General features: G+C 35.4%; 1 protein-coding gene across 2 annotated transcripts in view; it reads left to right on the forward strand.

The window, feature by feature from the left end:
• LOC145674410 (uncharacterized) overlaps positions 1 to 22,891 on the forward strand; it is a 30,528-nt gene that overhangs the window by 7,254 nt on the left and 383 nt on the right. Inside the window, exon 2 of one of the 2 annotated variants that reach the window (XM_081744438.1) lies at positions 16,730 to 22,876. The exons of the other annotated variant lie outside the window; for it this stretch is intronic. Coding sequence (XP_081600564.1) covers positions 16,730 to 16,920 — 191 coding nt within the window. The 3' untranslated portion in view covers positions 16,921 to 22,876. Of the gene's footprint in view, positions 1 to 16,729; positions 22,877 to 22,891 lie in introns of those variants that run through there. 2 annotated transcript variants of the gene reach the window in all.

Raw genomic sequence — 22,891 nt, forward strand, 5'->3', positions numbered from 1 at the left:
TCGACCACAAAGAAAAAAAAAATCAGAGTATTACATATTCGTAGAAGATTTTGACTCTCACAGTTCTCCCATGCTGATCATTCGTTCAGGCTACTTCAGTCCTTTTTACTTCCTTCATAGAGCCAACTTAAGTTAGTATTAACATTCAATGAGTTTAATTGATAACTACCATTAATTATAATAAATCACACATATATGTCAAAATAATGGATGCACTTAATACTAAACCTACATTTCACTCACACACACATTCATACAGGACAATGTATACTTCGGGTTGTATTTAGTTAAATTAAACTAACCTAACTACATTACTATATACATTTATTACATTTCAATAAAAGAAAAATTAGTTGGACATAACAGGGAAAAAATTTAATACATGGAAAGAATGTTTCATTAACATGCATAGAAATTCGCTAATTTTATCAAGACCAAATAACACATTTCTCTTCCTATATATATATTAAAAGTTGAATTACATAAAAGAGAATTTGACAAAAAAAAAATGAAAGACAAAAATAAAAAAAATTCAAAGATCAATACATTTAGGATTCAATGTAATGAATATATATATATCGTTGCGGAAAAAGAAAGAAAAAATAAATAAAAAAAATATATATATATATAATTGGTTAATCATTCTAAAAAAAAAATACTTTAATAGCATTTTATTAGGTCTCTGTCCCAAGAGGAGACATTTCGACGATTTTATGAGTCTTTGTTCTCACATCGATAATAGCTCCTTTTTCCAACTCTCTTTTGCACTGTGGTTTGTGTCCATGAGAGTGTTTAATTGTTTTTGTTTTAGCTATAGACAAATAGTCGCTTCATATCACATATATATATATTTTTCTCATTTCGTCACTCGACGCACTCAATATAAAATTTCAAAGTTTATCAAGGTTAAAAAAATTTATTAAATCCAGTCACAGACATTGAGAACATATTTCCATATTCCGGTATTCACATTAAGTTATCAACTAAATTTCTCTTCATTAAATTTAAGACCAGTAATTTTCTTTATAGTATAGATCTTGTAGTCAGAAGATTCTAGTCACTGAATAGTTAAATTTCCGATCGTAGGGGAAGGATTTGTTTCAGAGTTTACTGATAGAAGATTCGTTGGTGGGGCACACTGTTTCGTAGGTTATTAATTTCACTATGATCTCGCGAATAAATTTGGATGAGGATTAGGGTTATTTTACTTATCTTACGACCTGCTACTTGTTTTACTTACATGCGGTATTTAACATTATATTCAACTTTAATAGTTACAGACATCAATAACCACTCAACAAAATGTAATTTATTACAATATACGCGGTAACGCTATATGTCACAAATAGTTGGTAAAGGTCGGGTGTCAAAAACCTATGGCAACCTAACAAGACCAGGGTAAATATCGAGCCCATTACATACATACTCGCATATATATATATATGTATTCATATTAATCAATACAATAAATTTCACTTTAATATCTATCTTAATATTTCGTCGACGTTTAAATTCTACATAACCGTTCATATTCGACAAGTATTCATATTTTATAAATATTTATATTTATTTGGCTCAAAGACAAAACAAAAACCCTGACTATCAAAATTCACCTTTTTCCTTCATAAGGTTGCAACATTGTATTTTATATGTATAAACCCGATAATCAATAATCATTTTCAATTTACTAAAGATCCGCGTATATAAAAAAAAAGTTGGTGTTATTTAATAAGTTGACATAAGAAGTGGAAAATGCAACAAATAGAGCAGGCACGTAACTTTTAAAACTATGTAAGTACATATATAGATGTATATACAGGGAAAAAAAAATCAATGTTATTCGAAACTAGTGGGCCCAAACTATTAATACATACACACTATATGACCAATCAATAGAAATAAAAACCAGAAATCAGTTGTCAATGGATATAATTTGTATGATCCATGAATAACGAATGTTTCTAGGAATCCGAAAGCATAGTGTACCTTCCCATCAATTTCTCCAGTGGTGGATTGAATATCGCGAAAATGGTCCCGAGATGTGCTGCAATACCTCCACGAATTGCATCCCTCGATGTCTCAGTTAGTACATACGATCGAAATAAGTGATATGGAATATTGTACATTTTCATGAGTTTCAGAAATCGGGGGGGGGGGGGAGGAGGTTGAAATTTAAAAAAAAAAATCTCGAAGTAATGAAGACAGAGAGAGATAGAGAAGAAGGAAGACGAAGAAATAGTGGCGCCAAAGACTTAAGTGGGAAATAACTAACGCTACAAAGACAGAAATCGAATTTCGCTCTCAACAAAATCCATAGCCAAAATATTCTTAACATGCCAAGAGGGTGGTCTACTCAAATACGTAGACTCAAGGAACGCCCTGCTGCCAAGGATGCAAGTTCTGTGTCCATCAGATCCCAATCCCACAAGAATTTGGTTGTAAGATTGAAATCCGATCCCCGTATCCGGCCCAAACCAGCAGGTTCCCGGAAATCGTCCGGAAGGTTAGAGAAGGCGCTAATTTAGAATTTCAAGAAAAAAAAAATCATCCGACCTCTTGGAAACTAGAAGATTCCAGAATAGGGATGAAATTAGAGTAATAGCTAAGGTATCCCTAATTAGTGATTTGCCAAAATAAAAAAAAATTAAATAAATAAACTGAATTTTGGATCGGTGATTTCAATTACCGAAACATCACCGATGGCTACCCAGCGCAGACATGCCACCGTCTGGGACGTCGTTAATTTCCCTCATCTAATTAAACTAAGAAAAGACATGAAAAATACTTAAGGGGACTAGGGGTCGACGTCCGGGTACGCTAATGACATGAATATTAATTTAGTAGCAGTTGATTTAATCGGATAGTCCGAACTGAGTTATATGAACACTGCACAATAACTAAATAAGGTAAGCGACAAAAAAAAAAAATCTCTGAGAGGCAATGAATGTTAAAGGTACCAATGACCGAAACCTGTACTTTTCGATGATCACAGGATATAGCAGTTGGTTTTCTTAATTATCATTTCTGTCAACCTTTAGAAGTAATTCCCACATGATGCTACCCTATCTATTGAAAGTTTTAAGATTCCGGGGCTATTATCATGAGGTACATAAATGCAAAGTAAGACAATTTCCCAACTACAATTTACTATTCAAGTAGCAAACTCGGTTGGATGAATGTACTGGTGTAGCAGTCAGAACGCGAGAGATCTTTTCTTTTTAGTAAACGTATTCATATTTTCACTATATAACATACACTAGGCCTATCCATTTAACTATAGGGGTCATCATCTCATTCATATTTTATATCATATTATTAATATACCATTATATTCATTCATTATCTACTAATTTTCGCGCGAAGTAATATTTTATAGACACCCTATTTCATACATTTTACACGCAGGCCATACACATATTTACATTACACAGTAATAAATATATATATAATTATCACAATCTATCACGCTCAAACCACCACACGATCACATTCATCGAACCACGTACTCTTTGTCTCGAAACACCCAAATTGTATTTACTTCGCAGGTTTAAAACAAAAATCATACATGTATTTACTGAAAGTTAAGTTGTCAACGATTAATCTATTTGCTGATAAAACTAAAGCAACAATGGAATTTTCTACAGCCACGGGAAAAGAGAATTTAATACTACATTCTGAAACAAACAGTAACAGCATATGGACTTTACTTCTACTAAGAAAATAGGTATTCTTTATTTCAGCAGATATTTCAATTACTACTGACCCTAGCAAGCTGAAATTTTTCGCACAGTAAGATCTCATGCTATTTTATACGAAGGTATACTCATCTGAACCGAAAACCATGTCCAATGAAAGTAATTTTTGAATAAATGACTAAAATCCAACAACCTAGATCACTAAGTTATGCGATGTCGTATTGTCAACAAACAATTGAGTACCGAAACCGGACGCTGTGGCGCTGTAGTGGAGGCATAATTTACCGTGTACTGAAATCTATACTTGTACTCATTAATCAGAAATTTAATATTTACTCTGGTTTATTTCTGTTAGGAAAATGGTACTAAATTAACACATATTTATACACTGTCCTAACCAAAAATTCACACACTCACACAAGACTACTAACTACATACACCACTGCTAATACTATACATAAAACAACTAACTAAACCAAACATGCACCATTTAGTTACATGCATGTTGACAAAATAAATACTCCCTTCTGATATATACCGTCGGCTCTATTTAATTTAGAGGGGGCAAAATGAGAAAGATAACCACTAGGTCCAATTGACCTGACCAATTGTTTACATAATGACTACCAAAAGTTGATGCCCGGGGGGCACCTTAACGAAGTTTATGTAGGGACCCTTCCCCTGAAAGGGGAAAAGGCCCTAAAACGAACAATAACTAACCCATTCCCCCGCTAGAACCGGTTCAATTTAGAAAAGGGGATAGGAGCCCTTTTAAGCTAACTTAAGCTGCCATTATGATTATTTACAATACTATCAAACCTACTACATACATGCAATTACGAAATAAATAATAATAAATCACATTTACTTAATACACGACCAACATGCACTAATCAGGTCGTAATTTCCCTAATCCCTAATTGAATTTGAAAAGATAAAAAAAAAATCACTTTCCTATATTGTCTATCCTATCTGGGCAGCAAACATGGCTTCCTGCAAACCGAAATCCTGAATCAGATATTTTCCCCTGGTTTTGCAGTTCTTTCAACAAAAATATGGGTTTCCTGGCTCCTGATTGATCACACGACGTTTACGATGACATTTAGTCTAAATTTTACCTGTTTTACACTCGAAATCCACGTCTTTACCAGCCAGTATAGCGTAGTTGATTTCCACGGCTGTGCTCGTAGAGTCGTTCTTGATTATTCTGATAACATTGCGCCGGAAAAGCCAGAGGTAGGAGAATTCCTCCAATCAGAACGAAAACTTTAGCCGCGGAAATTACAAAGCGAATGGAAATTTGGTAAATCCAGATATAACCGGATCTGAAAGTGACTATGGACTACTGAGAGGGGGTGAGGGAAAAGGTTAGGTACCTGACTAAATTCTACATTGGTCTGAAATTAAGAAAATTTATATCCAATGACAGAACTATGTTTCCGTATGACGTCAGAATGGTAAACCTTGAAACTTTTCAACTTATATATCAGAAAATGGGATTTACACTTAATCAAAATATAAATAAATATATTATACAGTGGGAAATATGGTTATTAATGAAACCTTTCGATTCATTATATTTAATTCGAAGTAAAGGGAGTAAATAAATTGTGTAGCTAAACCGAAATTGGAAAAAAAAAATTACTAGGTACAGGGTGCGTAAAAAAAAATTGCCATTACTTTCAACTGTAATGGTACATTACAGTTTTCCCCGGCCCATTAACAAAATTTTGTTAGAATAACAAAATTTTGCTAATTGGGAATACTAACTACTGATGCTTGTTAAATTCACACACTCATTCATCTCATTCAAACATTACCAGTCACACTAGGACAGTATATTATATCTACTTGGGGTATTGCGCGAGTAATTCATTACGTTTATCTTCTGTACAATTGAAAATCTTTAAATTTCGAAAATTGTGAGTTCCGATACTTTTTTTTTTCAGCAGTGTTCATGTAGCAATAGAACGGACAGAAGTTCCAACTGAGAAATCGACAGAGACAATTCGTAAGGCTTCAGCCGTCGACTAGCATATCCGATGACATTAGGATGCAGTTTCCCGACGATCACTCCCATTTAATATTGTTCTAGGCTCACCGTTACCACGCACTTGCGAAGGGACCGAATTGTGGGGTCGATTTACATTATTGTTACTATTATTGTTATTATTATTGCCCTGACTATTACCGTTCTCCCTTCTTCCGTACGTCCTGTTAAAATTCCTCCTGGTGTTATCGCCCCTATCCGGGTTTGATTCCATGTTGGTACGGTCATAGGGACGATAACTCCGGCGATTGTTGAACATGGGCCGATTCCTAAATAGTCGCCGGCCATTATTGTTGTTTTCTGAGCCATACCCACTAGGATAACGAGATCCAGCTTGGGTATAACTCAGGAAATCCGTCTGGCAACTGGCCGTTACCTTCGTCTTCGTCGGTTTTAGAATCTTTGCCTGTCGGGCGAAGTATCGTTTTGGTGGACCACCAACTTCCTTACCGCACAAGGCAGCTAAACGTGAGGTGACTTCTCGCACCGTTTGGCACAAGTGGGACGCTATGGCCCGGGACTCATCAGGTGGAAGAGCGTTAACAATAATATCTACCAGTTCGGCCTGAGAGGGATGTTCAGCTATCTGATAATATAGTTCGATAATTTTCCAAGCATAGTCCAAGAGGGATCCATACTTGGAGCGATCATACCGGAGTGATTGTAAGTTTCTTTTTTGGAGTCGTTCGATGTGCTCATTACAATATTCTTCTTTGAAAAGAATCAAAAAATCACCGAACGTCCGGATTTGGTATTTAACCGAGGCGAACCATGCGCCCGAAGCGGCGATCAAACATTTTTCAACTATTTGTAGGCGTTCTCCATCAGTAAGTTTGTACATGTCTAGATATTGCTGCAATCTTCGCAGGAAAACTCGAGGTAACCCGTTAGTAATGTTCCCATCGAAAGTGGGAAAACGTTCAATATCCCGGAGGGAAACTTTAGAGCTCATACTATACGGGGCAGGAAAAGAATCTAGTGGAATCAACGCATTATCCTGAGCGGTTGGGGTTGTCACCGGATTTGTCACCGACGGAGTGGTCACTGAACTGAACGCTCCCATATGACCAAGAGAGGTTTTATAGTTAGTATTGACCATGTAAGGTTCGAATTTAGGACCCACCACTGCAGTAACTGACGGTCCGGCACATCTCCTTTCCCCTCCTGGCAGCACGCTGTAAGATTGTACCATTCCAAAAGTAGAGTGAGCATTTACGCTAGTGACTGTTGTAGTCACAACACTCGACTGCATCGGTACATCGAAATTACTCAACCATGATTTCGAGGTTGGCTGATGCGGGGGACAATACATGGTTGTGTCCCGTGCATCAGGCAACACTTGACTCTTTCCCGGGAGGACGTTACTCGTTTCTGGGAAATTTTTCCCTATAGAATCGCTATCAGGAAAAGGATAGGAGATGTCAGACTTGACGATTTCCAGTTTAGTAATCTTCCCCTTAATACTGTCTACCTCAGTTTGAATTCGACTAATTCTTTGATCAACCGACTCTAGTTTAGTTTCTACTGATAGGTCGGATATTACAACATTCAATTTACTTATTTCAGCCTGCTGCTGTTCAACCTTTCGTTCGATGTCACCAAATCTTTTGTTTGTACCCTCAAACCTTACATCTATTTCGTTTAGTTTCTCATTTGTTTCGTCTCTGAGCTGCTCGGTAGACTGTTGGGCCTGGTATCTAACCTGCTCCAATTCAGTAGACGTTTGCTCTTTCAATTTACTAATCGAAGAGGCAAAGTCTAAACAAATCTGGTCAAATTTATTGTTTAATACCTCGAATCGAGCGTCGGTCTCTCGTTTCGAGGTATCAAACTTCTCATTTATCTCACGCCTTAAGTTTTCACTATTCTGATCTATTTTCTGATTTATCTCACGCCTCATTTCTGTATTATTTTGTTCCATGTTAGAAAATTTTTCATGCATCATTTCCATCATCTGGCGAATTAATGCAGACGTGTCAGACCCTCCAGATGACATTCCTTCCTTCGGGTTTGCCGTCTGATCCCGAGAATCACTGTGATTTTCATTTTTTTCCTCATCGTCGAGGTCAGATATCTCCGCTGGAGATATTTGGCCTCGGTCCTTTTCACAGTCCTCACAATATTTTTCTATTTCGCCGGTTTGCACCTTTTCTGCATTTTCAGCAGTGTCATCTAAATTGGAACAAGCAAAGTGGATCCATTTTTGTCCACAACCGGTGCATCTAATTAATCTTCGCGGGGCGCGAGATCTTTTCTCTCTTTCATCTAATGTGCATTGAGTGCACGTGACTTCACACTCGCCCTGTGACACCACAACCTTTTTTGTTGCCATAGTTTTGAGACACTTTACACTTTACAAAAGACAAGATATATATAGCAAAAATACACATATACTATCAAATACTTATTTGCTATCCAGACAAGTATTATTCATGACTTAAAGGACTCCCATTCTCTTTCCTTCCTTGAAACCCTTCTAGCGTTTAATTCTAATTTTAGAAAAATTTGGACACTCCTTCTCTTTCTCCCCCTTAGAAAAGGAAACAAAAATGACAAAGTAGCCAACGACTCTACTTATTTCATTTGACTATAAAATTTCTCTTATTAATTTCAATGTTGTAATCAATTCAACATGCCTTCAACCTCACTCTTTGACATTCTTAAAAAAATTTCAAATCTATCGGTTGCCATTCAAACTGAGATCCGTTGCCATGGAAACAAACGTTGCCATAACAACCATTCTTATCGCGGTTCACCAACTCAAACTGATTGGCATGATAACTGGTATTATTCAATAAGCATTTTCAGATCCGTTACCACAGTAAACATGGTTACCATGGCAACAGTCTTGTCACGTGTCGCCACTATAAAACTGTAAAAAGGGGAGAGTCGTCGTTGCCATAGAAACCACCGTTTCTTAATTTTGAACATACTAGATTCGATTGAAGCGAGAAAACTTTTTATCGGACTTCTAAAGAGAATGAAATAAAATAACTATATACATGACCGTGTTTATTACATCTAGGATTCCCAGTCACGACCCCCTTTTCAGTTTTATTAAAAAAAAAATAGAAGAAGAAGATGAAGAAAGGAAAAGGAAAATAGAAGAGGAAAGAGGTAAAGTAAGAAGGTAATGAAGAGGAAACTGTTACTGAATATTTTGAAAAATATGGTAAAGAAAGTGAATAATTATCGAATTCCAATAGCTATTGGGTTAATATCTGGTATTCAGGTGATTAAGGGTAGACGCATGTCAACCCATACATCCCCGATCTAGATCCATTTAACCCCAACTACCAAATTATCCCGATCTAGATCTGAGATAGACGAGAAAGTTTAAGTTTACAGTTTATTCAATATTTCCAGAAGTTCTAGACTAATATCCAATATTTGAAAAATAAAAGACGAAGTTGATGGCATGTTAGAATCGACCACAAAGAAAAAAAAATCAGAGTATTACATATTCGTAGAAGATTTTGACTCTCACAGTTCTCCCATGCTGATCATTCGTTCAGGCTACTTCAGTCCTTTTTACTTCCTTCATAGAGCCAACTTAAGTTAGTATTAACATTCAATGAGTTTAATTGATAACTACCATTAATTATAATAAATCACACATATATGTCAAAATAATGGATGCACTTAATACTAAACCTACATTTCACTCACACACACATTCATACAGGACAATGTATACTTCGGGTTGTATTTAGTTAAATTAAACTAACCTAACTACATTACTATATACATTTATTACATTTCAATAAAAGAAAAATTAGTTGGACATAACAGGGAAAAAATTTAATACATGGAAAGAATGTTTCATTAACATGCATAGAAATTCGCTAATTTTATCAAGACCAAATAACACATTTCTCTTCCTATATATATATATTAAAAGTTGAATTACATAAAAGAGAATTTGACAAAAAAAAAAATGAAAGACAAAAATAAAAAAAATTCAAAGATCAATACATTTAGGATTCAATGTAATGAATATATATATATCGTTGCGGAAAAAGAAAGAAAAAATAAATAAAAAAAATATATATATATATATAATTGGTTAATCATTCTAAAAAAAAATACTTTAATAGCATTTTATTAGGTCTCTGTCCCAAGAGGAGACATTTCGACGATTTTATGAGTCTTTGTTCTCACATCGATAATAGCTCCTTTTTCCAACTCTCTTTTGCACTGTGGTTTGTGTCCATGAGAGTGTTTAATTGTTTTTGTTTTAGCTATAGACAAATAGTCGCTTCATATCACATATATATATATTTTTCTCATTTCGTCACTCGACGCACTCAATATAAAATTTCAAAGTTTATCAAGGTTAAAAAAATTTATTAAATCCAGTCACAGACATTGAGAACATATTTCCATATTCCGGTATTCACATTAAGTTATCAACTAAATTTCTCTTCATTAAATTTAAGACCAGTAATTTTCTTTATAGTATAGATCTTGTAGTCAGAAGATTCTAGTCACTGAATAGTTAAATTTCCGATCGTAGGGGAAGGATTTGTTTCAGAGTTTACTGATAGAAGATTCGTTGGTGGGGCACACTGTTTCGTAGGTTATTAATTTCACTATGATCTCGCGAATAAATTTGGATGAGGATTAGGGTTATTTTACTTATCTTACGACCTGCTACTTGTTTTACTTACATGCGGTATTTAACATTATATTCAACTTTAATAGTTACAGACATCAATAACCACTCAACAAAATGTAATTTATTACAATATACGCGGTAACGCTATATGTCACAAATAGTTGGTAAAGGTCGGGTGTCAAAAACCTATGGCAACCTAACAAGACCAGGGTAAATATCGAGCCCATTACATACATACTCGCATATATATATATATGTATTCATATTAATCAATACAATAAATTTCACTTTAATATCTATCTTAATATTTCGTCGACGTTTAAATTCTACATAACCGTTCATATTCGACAAGTATTCATATTTTATAAATATTTATATTTATTTGGCTCAAAGACAAAACAAAAACCCTGACTATCAAAATTCACCTTTTTCCTTCATAAGGTTGCAACATTGTATTTTATATGTATAAACCCGATAATCAATAATCATTTTCAATTTACTAAAGATCCGCGTATATATAAAAAAAAGTTGGTGTTATTTAATAAGTTGACATAAGAAGTGGAAAATGCAACAAATAGAGCAGGCACGTAACTTTTAAAACTATGTAAGTACATATATAGATGTATATACAGGGAAAAAAAAATCAATGTTATTCGAAACTAGTGGGCCCAAACTATTAATACATACACACTATATGACCAATCAATAGAAATAAAAACCAGAAATCAGTTGTCAATGGATATAATTTGTATGATCCATGAATAACGAATGTTTCTAGGAATCCGAAAGCATAGTGTACCTTCCCATCAATTTCTCCAGTGGTGGATTGAATATCGCGAAAATGGTCCCGAGATGTGCTGCAATACCTCCACGAATTGCATCCCTCGATGTCTCAGTTAGTACATACGATCGAAATAAGTGATATGGAATATTGTACATTTTCATGAGTTTCAGAAATCGGGGGGGGGGGGAGGAGGTTGAAATTTAAAAAAAAAAATCTCGAAGTAATGAAGACAGAGAGAGATAGAGAAGAAGGAAGACGAAGAAATAGTGGCGCCAAAGACTTAAGTGGGAAATAACTAACGCTACAAAGACAGAAATCGAATTTCGCTCTCAACAAAATCCATAGCCAAAATATTCTTAACATGCCAAGAGGGTGGTCTACTCAAATACGTAGACTCAAGGAACGCCCTGCTGCCAAGGATGCAAGTTCTGTGTCCATCAGATCCCAATCCCACAAGAATTTGGTTGTAAGATTGAAATCCGATCCCCGTATCCGGCCCAAACCAGCAGGTTCCCGGAAATCGTCCGGAAGGTTAGAGAAGGCGCTAATTTAGAATTTCAAGAAAAAAAAAATCATCCGACCTCTTGGAAACTAGAAGATTCCAGAATAGGGATGAAATTAGAGTAATAGCTAAGGTATCCCTAATTAGTGATTTGCCAAAATAAAAAAAAATTAAATAAATAAACTGAATTTTGGATCGGTGATTTCAATTACCGAAACATCACCGATGGCTACCCAGCGCAGACATGCCACCGTCTGGGACGTCGTTAATTTCCCTCATCTAATTAAACTAAGAAAAGACATGAAAAATACTTAAGGGGACTAGGGGTCGACGTCCGGGTACGCTAATGACATGAATATTAATTTAGTAGCAGTTGATTTAATCGGATAGTCCGAACTGAGTTATATGAACACTGCACAATAACTAAATAAGGTAAGCGACAAAAAAAAAAAATCTCTGAGAGGCAATGAATGTTAAAGGTACCAATGACCGAAACCTGTACTTTTCGATGATCACAGGATATAGCAGTTGGTTTTCTTAATTATCATTTCTGTCAACCTTTAGAAGTAATTCCCACATGATGCTACCCTATCTATTGAAAGTTTTAAGATTCCGGGGCTATTATCATGAGGTACATAAATGCAAAGTAAGACAATTTCCCAACTACAATTTACTATTCAAGTAGCAAACTCGGTTGGATGAATGTACTGGTGTAGCAGTCAGAACGCGAGAGATCTTTTCTTTTTAGTAAACGTATTCATATTTTCACTATATAACATACACTAGGCCTATCCATTTAACTATAGGGGTCATCATCTCATTCATATTTTATATCATATTATTAATATACCATTATATTCATTCATTATCTACTAATTTTCGCGCGAAGTAATATTTTATAGACACCCTATTTCATACATTTTACACGCAGGCCATACACATATTTACATTACACAGTAATAAATATATATATAATTATCACAATCTATCACGCTCAAACCACCACACGATCACATTCATCGAACCACGTACTCTTTGTCTCGAAACACCCAAATTGTATTTACTTCGCAGGTTTAAAACAAAAATCATACATGTATTTACTGAAAGTTAAGTTGTCAACGATTAATCTATTTGCTGATAAAACTAAAGCAACAATGGAATTTTCTACAGCCACGGGAAAAGAGAATTTAATACTACATTCTGAAACAAACAGTAACAGCATATGGACTTTACTTCTACTAAGAAAATAGGTATTCTTTATTTCAGCAGATATTTCAATTACTACTGACCCTAGCAAGCTGAAATTTTTCGCACAGTAAGATCTCATGCTATTTTATACGAAGGTATACTCATCTGAACCGAAAACCATGTCCAATGAAAGTAATTTTTGAATAAATGACTAAAATCCAACAACCTAGATCACTAAGTTATGCGATGTCGTATTGTCAACAAACAATTGAGTACCGAAACCGGACGCTGTGGCGCTGTAGTGGAGGCATAATTTACCGTGTACTGAAATCTATACTTGTACTCATTAATCAGAAATTTAATATTTACTCTGGTTTATTTCTGTTAGGAAAATGGTACTAAATTAACACATATTTATACACTGTCCTAACCAAAAATTCACACACTCACACAAGACTACTAACTACATACACCACTGCTAATACTATACATAAAACAACTAACTAAACCAAACATGCACCATTTAGTTACATGCATGTTGACAAAATAAATACTCTCTTCTGATATATACCGTCGGCTCTATTTAATTTAGAGGGGGCAAAATGAGAAAGATAACCACTAGGTCCAATTGACCTGACCAATTGTTTACATAATGACTACCAAAAGTTGATGCCCGGGGGGCACCTTAACGAAGTTTATGTAGGGACCCTTCCCCTGAAAGGGGAAAAGGCCCTAAAACGAACAATAACTAACCCATTCCCCCGCTAGAACCGGTTCAATTTAGAAAAGGGGATAGGAGCCCTTTTAAGCTAACTTAAGCTGCCATTATGATTATTTACAATACTATCAAACCTACTACATACATGCAATTACGAAATAAATAATAATAAATCACATTTACTTAATACACGACCAACATGCACTAATCAGGTCGTAATTTCCCTAATCCCTAATTGAATTTGAAAAGATTAAAAAAAAAAAATCACTTTCCTATGTTGTCTATCCTATCTGGGCAGCAAACATGGCTTCCTGCAAACCGAAATCCTGAATCAGATATTTTCCCCTGGTTTTGCAGTTCTTTCAACAAAAATATGGGTTTCCTGGCTCCTGATTGATCACACGACGTTTACGATGACATTTAGTCTAAATTTTACCTGTTTTACACTCGAAATCCACGTCTTTACCAGCCAGTATAGCGTAGTTGATTTCCACGGCTGTGCTCGTAGAGTCGTTCTTGATTATTCTGATAACATTGCGCCGGAAAAGCCAGAGGTAGGAGAATTCCTCCAATCAGAACGAAAACTTTAGCCGCGGAAATTACAAAGCGAATGGAAATTTGGTAAATCCAGATATAACCGGATCTGAAAGTGACTATGGACTACTGAGAGGGGGTGAGGGAAAAGGTTAGGTACCTGACTAAATTCTACATTGGTCTGAAATTAAGAAAATTTATATCCAATGACAGAACTATGTTTCGGTATGACGTCAGAAGGGTAAACCTTGAAACTTTTCAACTTATATATCAGAAAATGGGATTTACACTTAATCAAAATATAAATAAATATATTATACAGTGGGAAATATGGTTATTAATGAAACCTTTCGATTCATTATATTTAATTCGAAGTAAAGGGAGTAAATAAATTGTGTAGCTAAACCGAAATTGGAAAAAAAAAATTACTAGGTACAGGGTGCGTAAAAAAAATTGCCATTACTTTCAACTGTAATGGTACATTACAAAATAAAATAAAATTTTTAGGTTATATATTTTCAGGTGGATATATGATGATCGATGATGACCGAGTTCAGGTAATTAAAAATCTACCACGTCCTAAGAATCGTAGAGCGTTGAGTAAAATGATTGGTTTCTTGTCATATTATTTAAAATTTGTGAAAGATTATGGTGAACTGATGGGTCCTTTACATGCCTTAAAATCAAATAAAACACCATTTCATTGGGGAAAAGAAGAAGATGAGATACTAGATCAAATAAAAGAGGCCATTATAAATCATATTGTATTGAAAGTCCCGGACTTCTCTAGTCCTTTTGTAATCCACAGTAGTAGTAGGGCCTATATCGCGATCTTAAGTCAATATGATGATGAAGGACGTCTTCGTCCTGTATATTTCTTTTCGAAGATGATTTCATCTAGTGATTGGTCTAAAAGTATTTTCGATCTTGAAATGAAGAGTTAGTCTATGCTTTAGATAAGTTTGATATTTACTTGCAAAAGAAATTCACTATTTATACTGACAATGCTAGTTTATCTTGGATATTAAGAAATCATAAAAGACAAAAGAAGTATGGTTCTTTAATAGAGAAAATAAGCAAGTACTCTTTTGATATAATTCACCTGCGCTCTTTCAAAAACCATCTCGCAGATTACATCAGTCGTATGTATAATTATGTAGACTTTACTCCACCCAACACTGATATTGAAGAGATTAATACTATTAATGAACAGAAGGTCCATCTTTCTTTTGTAAATTTCTGGAGTCACTCCATCTTTAATAAACCTCTGGCTGAACATCGAAGAGAAGATCCTCAGTTGAAAGAGATAATTTTAGCTTTAGAGAGAAAGGAAAATAAGGATCCTTACATATTGAAAGAAGGTGTACTATTAAAAAGAACTAATGGTAGGAAATATGGTGGTTTACGTGCTGTAATTCCCCATTCTTTGCGCTATTCTGTTATAAAGTATTGGCACGAAGAATTAGTGGAGGGATGTCATAGTGGGATCCAGAAAACTATCTCTAAGGTAGCATCTAGGTTTACATGGGATAAAATGTATGCTGAAATTAGTGATTTCGTGAGACGATGTAAAATTTGTCAAGAGAGCCAAGAACTTAATAGGAAACCGTATGGTACCTATTATTCTAAGGAGCCTCGATACCCAAATAATGTCCTACACTTAGATTGTATGGGAGCTTTGCCAACTAGTAATGGATTTAAATATATTATGGTTTTGACAGATAGTTATAGTCGATTTGTAATAATAGAACCTTTAAGATCTTTGAATTCTAAATTAATCTGTTCTAAATTAACTAAGATCTTTCTAACTTACGGGTATCCATTTTCGATCCTGCATGATAATGAGTCATACTTCTGTAGTGAGTACTTTAAACAATATTTGTTTAGTTTAGGTATTAAGAACATCTGTACTTCACCTTATTCTATGTCCTCGAACAGAACAGAGCGTATGTATAAGACGATTAAAGGGATACTCAGATCTTATATTAATAAGAATCATACGAAATGGGCTAACTATCTTTATCAAATCCAATATACTTTGAATATAACTGAAAATTGTGAAACTCAGAAAAGTCCAAGTGAGCTATATCTTGGGCGTAAAATGTTTAATCCATTAGATGTTAACTGGATTTTAGATTTGGGTATAATAGAGAAATCACAAAATAAAGAAGAGATTAATGATATTATAGTTGATAACATCGAGAAAGCTTGGAAAAGGAGACAACAAGCTTATAATAAAAAACATGTACCTAGTAATTTGCCTGTTGGAGAATTAGTGCTTGTAAAGAAAATGTTAAAATCATCTTCGGATAAGAAATATTATGCCAAGTTTTATACTAAATATTCCGGTCCATTCAAAATTTTGAATTATGTAACACCCAATACTGTGTGGGTTGAGTTAATTAGTAATCCTGATGTAAAGTTAAAACGTCATGTTCAATTTATAAAGAAGTACTTGCCTCCAAGAAATGTAAACAGTGTTGCACATCTTAGTAATAATAATGACTAAACTAAAAGAAGAAAGAAAAAAGGAATTGTTCATTTCCAAGATAATGTCAATTATATATATATATATTTGTGTGTAGTTTTTGTAATGTTTGTGTAAGAAATGTACTGTTGTGTATTTTTACAATTCTGCAGGTACAGAATTATGTGGATCCACTATGTTTGTGTTTGCGTCTGAGACATCTGATTACCTTGAATCTACTGTTTGGTCGAGAAAAGGCGATTTTGTCAACCTGAAGGCGAGATATGTTTTCCACTCTTTTCATCTCATGGGTGCTTCCAGTCAATGTGTGGTGGATAAGGAAAAAGACCTCATCTTGTTGTGAACATCTACTTCTGGGACTTAAAATAGGACGTCCGGACATTGGTAATCGTTTAATATCTGGAAGTTGTTGGACTACTCTTGGTGAGTCGAACTATCCTTATTCTTGCATGCAGTGATTCGACTTCAACAGTGAATTATTTTTTTTTCTTTTTCATTTCTCTAACCATTGTAAAGAAGTAAAACTTCCCAGAGGGGAGGAACTTAATATGAAGCATAATGAAAAAAAATGGAAAAAAAAGTCAGTGATTGTGATTTCGATTAAGAGATGAAACATTGGTGAACATTGCGAATAGTTAATGTGCTGCCACCTATTAAGTTTCGTGGTAGAAATTGACCTATCGAACCATGTAGTAAGCAAAGGTAATGCACCAAGTTAACATGTAATTACACGAAGTCAACATGTAAAATTTTGTGGTAGTGGAATTGTTTCGAAATAGTGTCGTGAATATGAGAAGTTAAACGAAGTGTATTAGTGGTTTGTATAAGGAAACGGGAGCATTGTGAGTGAGTGATTAATATTCACAAAATCTAAATTTAAATCTCTTTTTTTATTCTTTCATATTTTTGGTCAACATTAAGGTGAGTATTGGTCACCCACTTGGGAATGGCCCCGACTCCTATTAGATCTATAGTGTATGTAATTAATAACATTAGATTTGGTAAACTATTTGGAATTATATTGAACATAAGAACCTCTAAATTGAATCGAAATTAATGGACTTTGAATGAATTGGTCAAAGAAAGTTAAATTACTTCGAACGACATTAAACCGTGATTGCGGAGCAATTTCACCAGGAATCGGTTTTCTCATTGTTATATTTATATGTTATTTTTTGAAGTTATTTGTTATAATAAATTGTATGTCTCAGTTGAAACTGATTCCTTCTATTTTAAACTATTTAAATAACCTTTCTCCAAGTCTGTTTTCCGTGACCACTCGGAAAATGCAGTGTACTTGTCGATTTTTTTTTGACATGATTGCTGCAACGCACACTTTTATTATCTATTGTGTCACATGGATAGTATTCTCGTTGAATACATAGCGCATGTGACATTAATGCCATCTGCCGGGCAGAGTCAATATTGTGAGAGAGCACAGAGCACTATATGGAAACTACTTCTGTCCCTACTACTTCGCTGTACAATGTTTTACACTGTTCCGTCAGACAACACACAGCGCCAAATGCGTCAGGTCTCAACATTATTGTGCCCATTCTCAATAGAATTACTCGTAACACTTTCTCACCTCCCGCAACTCTGAAGTTAGAGATAATGTAAGGCTGTGTTTACTTTGGAGGCACGCTTGGCCAAGTAAAATGGAAGCGCACGCTTGCGCAAGCTTGCTCCGATGGGGTTGCGTTTATACTACAGGCAAGTAACAGCAACTGATCGCGCTCCCATTTCATCAGTCAATATGGAGTCATCGGACAGTGAAGACGAAATATTGCTTGAAAGTCACAGTCACTTGAAAGAGCCCAACTTTGAAGGAGCACGCTTGCCTGTAAAAACAAATTGTTTTGTTTCCCGAAGGCGGCGGGGCAAGCTTGTGCAAGCGCACCCTTGCAAGTGGTGAGCAGTGTAACCGGTTCCGTCAAATCACCACCTGTTTCAAACGCCCTTATAAAAATTTTGTTTGTATAGGCAAGCTTGCGCAAGCGTGCGCTTCCATTTTACTTGGCCAAGCGTGCCAAGGTATATAAAATAACAGGTAGCCCCAGTTCGCGATTAGCGTTCTGATTGGCTCCCTGCCCGTGACGTCATGTGGAGGTATCGGTGAAGATTTTTTTCGTTTGCCTGCTTGTTACACTTCGTGCTTTATACGTAAAACTGGATTCAAAACATAACCATGATATTCCTTTTCCTTCCAAATACAAATAATGAGATATTTCTACTCACAGATGAGACAATATATAAATACCGTCAATAATGATTAATTATCTATACAAATAAAAATGAATATAATGTTTACTCGCTAATTCATTCTAGAGCTTTGGATCGATTTTTATAATTTTTAGTACCGTACATGAGTTGACCTGGCCCTTATTACTTTGATTAAAGGGCGAATTCTAAGGGGTAGAAGGGGTTCAAATTTTGTACCTAAAATACAGTATCTCACGAACTTATCAAGTTAGAAAGATGAAACTCGGTATATAAACTCCTCATTAAGCTTAAAGAAAAACATATCCCATTGTTTTTGAAAATTTCCGTTTTAGGGGAAGAGGGGGCATTTTCTATTCATTGTAACAATGTTTGCTAACTTCTCCTCGACCAACTTTAACGATTTTTGGTACTTTAATGCAGCCAGGATTAACTTAGGATCTTATCATTTTTTCGCTCGGGATGAGAGGAGATAGGAAGGATGTGACAAATAATCAAAAACAGCCAGTCCAGTTGATAATTTTCAGGGTCACTGAAATGGATAGTGACTACCCAGGAGCGTCATTTCAGACTTTGCTTGGGGGAAGCAAGACCCCTTGATATAAGTAAAATTTCGCATTTTTCACTGATTTACTACTATTCTATTGATAAAATCTATATACATCTCAAACTCGGGAGGGGGGCAAATGCCCCTCCCTGCCCCCCTAAATGACGCCCCTGTGACTACCCGATACCGTTTAAACCAAATTCATCCTCTTTGGGTGTGAGGAAGGGGTGGCATTATGGATTTTTGTCATTGCATTTTCATTGAAACGTAAATTCTAAGGGTGGAAGGAGTTCTAATACTTTCCATAAACCAATCCTCTCAATAAGAACATTTCAGGTAGTAAAATACATAAAGCAAACATTATTCAAAATTTCAGAGATTCCGGGTATGTAATAACAAATTAGGTTAGGTTGTGTTAGGATATGTTAGGTTATGTTAGAAATCTAATCTACCCTAACCTAATATAACCGAATCTAACCTAACCTAATTTGATTAGGTTAGGTTAAGTTAGATCAGGTTAGAAATCTAACTTAACCCGTTGTATTTAGTGTGTATTAACCAAATTGCCAGAAATCGTGACTGCAAAATATTTCCTTTACATTACTAATATTTGTTTATTACTCAATATAACACATTTTCAGTATGTATTACAGGTTATAAGTTGCACAGATATCTATAGAGAGGTATACATACATAAAAAAAGCACCTTCACAGGGGAAAATTTGCAGTTATTTTTCCTACACTTTGCCCTTCGATTTATCGGAATTTAGTTTCTGTGGCTTAGCTCCCTCTCTCGGCCAGCCCTTCAATTATGAGAATATGGTAAGAGTGCATTTTGATCAGAACAAATGATTTTGTCACACGATGTGGCATTCGAGAAGGAATAAAATCAATGTGATTTGTACGTAACAGGTACGGTTCGGTTAAACAAGATTAGATTAGGTTAGATTAGGTAAAGTTAGGTTAGGTTCGGTTCGTAACAGGTTTCTATGAATGCTCTGCTCAAAGTGCACTTTGAACACTTTGCTAGAATAATGTTTCAGATACTTAACAAAACTTACGAATATCATTTAAACTAAAGAATATATGAGAGTATACATTTATATTCACGTTGGTACCCGCTTCCACTTCGCTTTACGTACATAAACCCCTTAAGCTTCAGGCCCTCAGAAACAAATGTCATAAAAGTAAAATTAATTATTGTTGTTACACACCTATTCTTCAACTTGACTAGTGTCTAGTTTATTTTTCCCCATGCCAGTTTGGTATCAATAATGAAGGAACAGTGTCAGATCTTAAACACTACTTTTGCAGGAAACTTAGAAGCTCGTTTTTTCAAACTCTTTGATAATCCTTTGGTGAAAAGTGAGCAGAACATATTCGTGCGTTATCCACATTAAAAGTGTTCTTTCGCTTACAGCGGGAAATCAATCTTCTTCGAAGTTCATCATTTTTAGGGAATCGATGGAAAATTATTTCATTTGTATTGCTTCCTATGTTATTAGAATGAGCTACTGCACAAATAAGATAACTTTTCCCCATCTTGAAACAGTAGTGTTATTGTTTATGCAGAATTTCACTTATTTTGAAAAATACCACGATACCTCCACATGACGTCACCGACCGCGAAGTATCCTGGGAAAAATAAGAGCAGAAAAGCTATCCCGAGAGTCCCCTGAAGCGTGCCTCCAAAGTAAACGCAGTCTTAAAGTAATGAGACTGGAAGTCTACTGTCAAAATCCAGCCATCGCTATGTTGCCAAGTTTCGTGTAACCCATGAACGTGCATAACAACAGTTCCTTTCAGTCCCAACTCTGAAATACGGTTCAGCTTGGCTGTGGCGTTATAAAAGCAAACATTTAAAAATGATTTCAGTTAATGTATTTGTATATTATTGTTGTAATTCCACTTCTTTTTGATAAACAGGTGAGCACGTGACCGTGTGACTTACATTAAAATCCGCGCCTGGTAGTACATGAAAGTAAACGTTATGTTTTCCTTGCTTTGAGTGATGCAATTAACAATTTTAACAGTGTATTTTTTTTTTAAATCTGGGCACTGCTCCCACCAGAAAACATGGGACGGTACTGTGCCCACTTCTCGGCTTCTAACGCCTCTGCAAGGAAGTAGATGAAAACAACGATTTTTGTAAAATATCAGATTAAATTAGCATGTACGCACATATTCTAGCAGAAAATACATAGTAGTCAAACCAAGTTATTTGCAAAGAAGCGTTTACAAGATAAATGCTCTAAATGAAGTAAAGGTTAAAACGTTGTCCAAACACTTTAAATAAAAAACTAATTTCTCAAGTCATAACATTTGCTTACACTATAAAATATCAGGGCCGGATTAAGGGAGGCGCTATAGCCTCGAGCCTTCAGGTGGACAAGGGCCTCCACTCTGATCAAAATCTCAATTTGCTATCTGAAAAGAATCATGAAGATACAATCATCATCATAAAATAAAATATGACAAAAATATGAAACATATCCCCTTAACTTTCCTACTTAGAAAAGTATTTGGTAAAGTCAGCAGGGGTCAGATATTTTTTCTAGCCCCGGGACTCCATATGGGTTAATCCAGCCCTGTAAAATATTCTTCTAATTATATGCATTCTTTTCTTTAACTTCAACAGAAATCCATTAGATATAACGCCCCAAAAGTAGGCAAGAGGCGGTTACACAGCATCATGTGTGTTTCTCTGACACCCTGTACTCTTGTACTACTTCTTATTTTAAATATAAAATAATGACAAGTCTTCCATCTAAATAATTTTGTTGATTAATGAGAGTTCAAATTTTCATTCCAGTAGCAAAGTTGTATGATACAGGACGTATAGCTTGAGATAATGTCCGAGACTGAGCTCCCATCGACTATCACTCGCGTTATTATCCAAGACTTCGTTTTCCCATCGAGAATTATCACTCGCATTATTATTCGAGACTTTGTGCTCCCATATCCAAGACTTTGTGTTTCCATCGACTATCACTCGCATTATTATCCGAGACTTTGTATTCACATCGATGACTATCGCTCGCATTTTTATCCGAGACTTTGTGCTCCCATCGAGGACTATCACTCACATTATTATCGGAGACTTTGTGCTCCCATCGACCATCACTCACATTATTATCGGAGACTTTGTGCTCCCATCGACCATCACTCGCATTATTATCCGACACTTTGTGCTCCCATCGAGGACTGTCATTCGCATTATTATCCGAAACTTTGTGCTTCCATCGACTATCACTCGCATTATTATCTGACACTTTGTGCTCCCATCGAGAACTATCATTCGCATTATTATCCGAGACTTTGTGCTCTCATCGACTATCACTCGCATTATTATCCGACACTTTGTCCTCCCATCGAGGACTATCATTTGCATTATTATCCGAGACTTTGTGCTTCCATCGAGGATTCACTACAGAATCACGGACGCAGAAAGCACGCGCATCAGTCATTGAGCCAGAAATTGACACTTGCTTTTAAATAAAGAAGAGAGTTATTAAGATTTTACAGAACTAATTTTGTGTTACTCTTG

This window comes from Thermobia domestica, chromosome 17 (genome assembly GCF_964235325.1).
Source record: "Thermobia domestica chromosome 17, izTheDome1.hap1.1, whole genome shotgun sequence".
Taxonomy (NCBI): Eukaryota; Metazoa; Arthropoda; class Insecta; order Zygentoma; family Lepismatidae; genus Thermobia; species Thermobia domestica.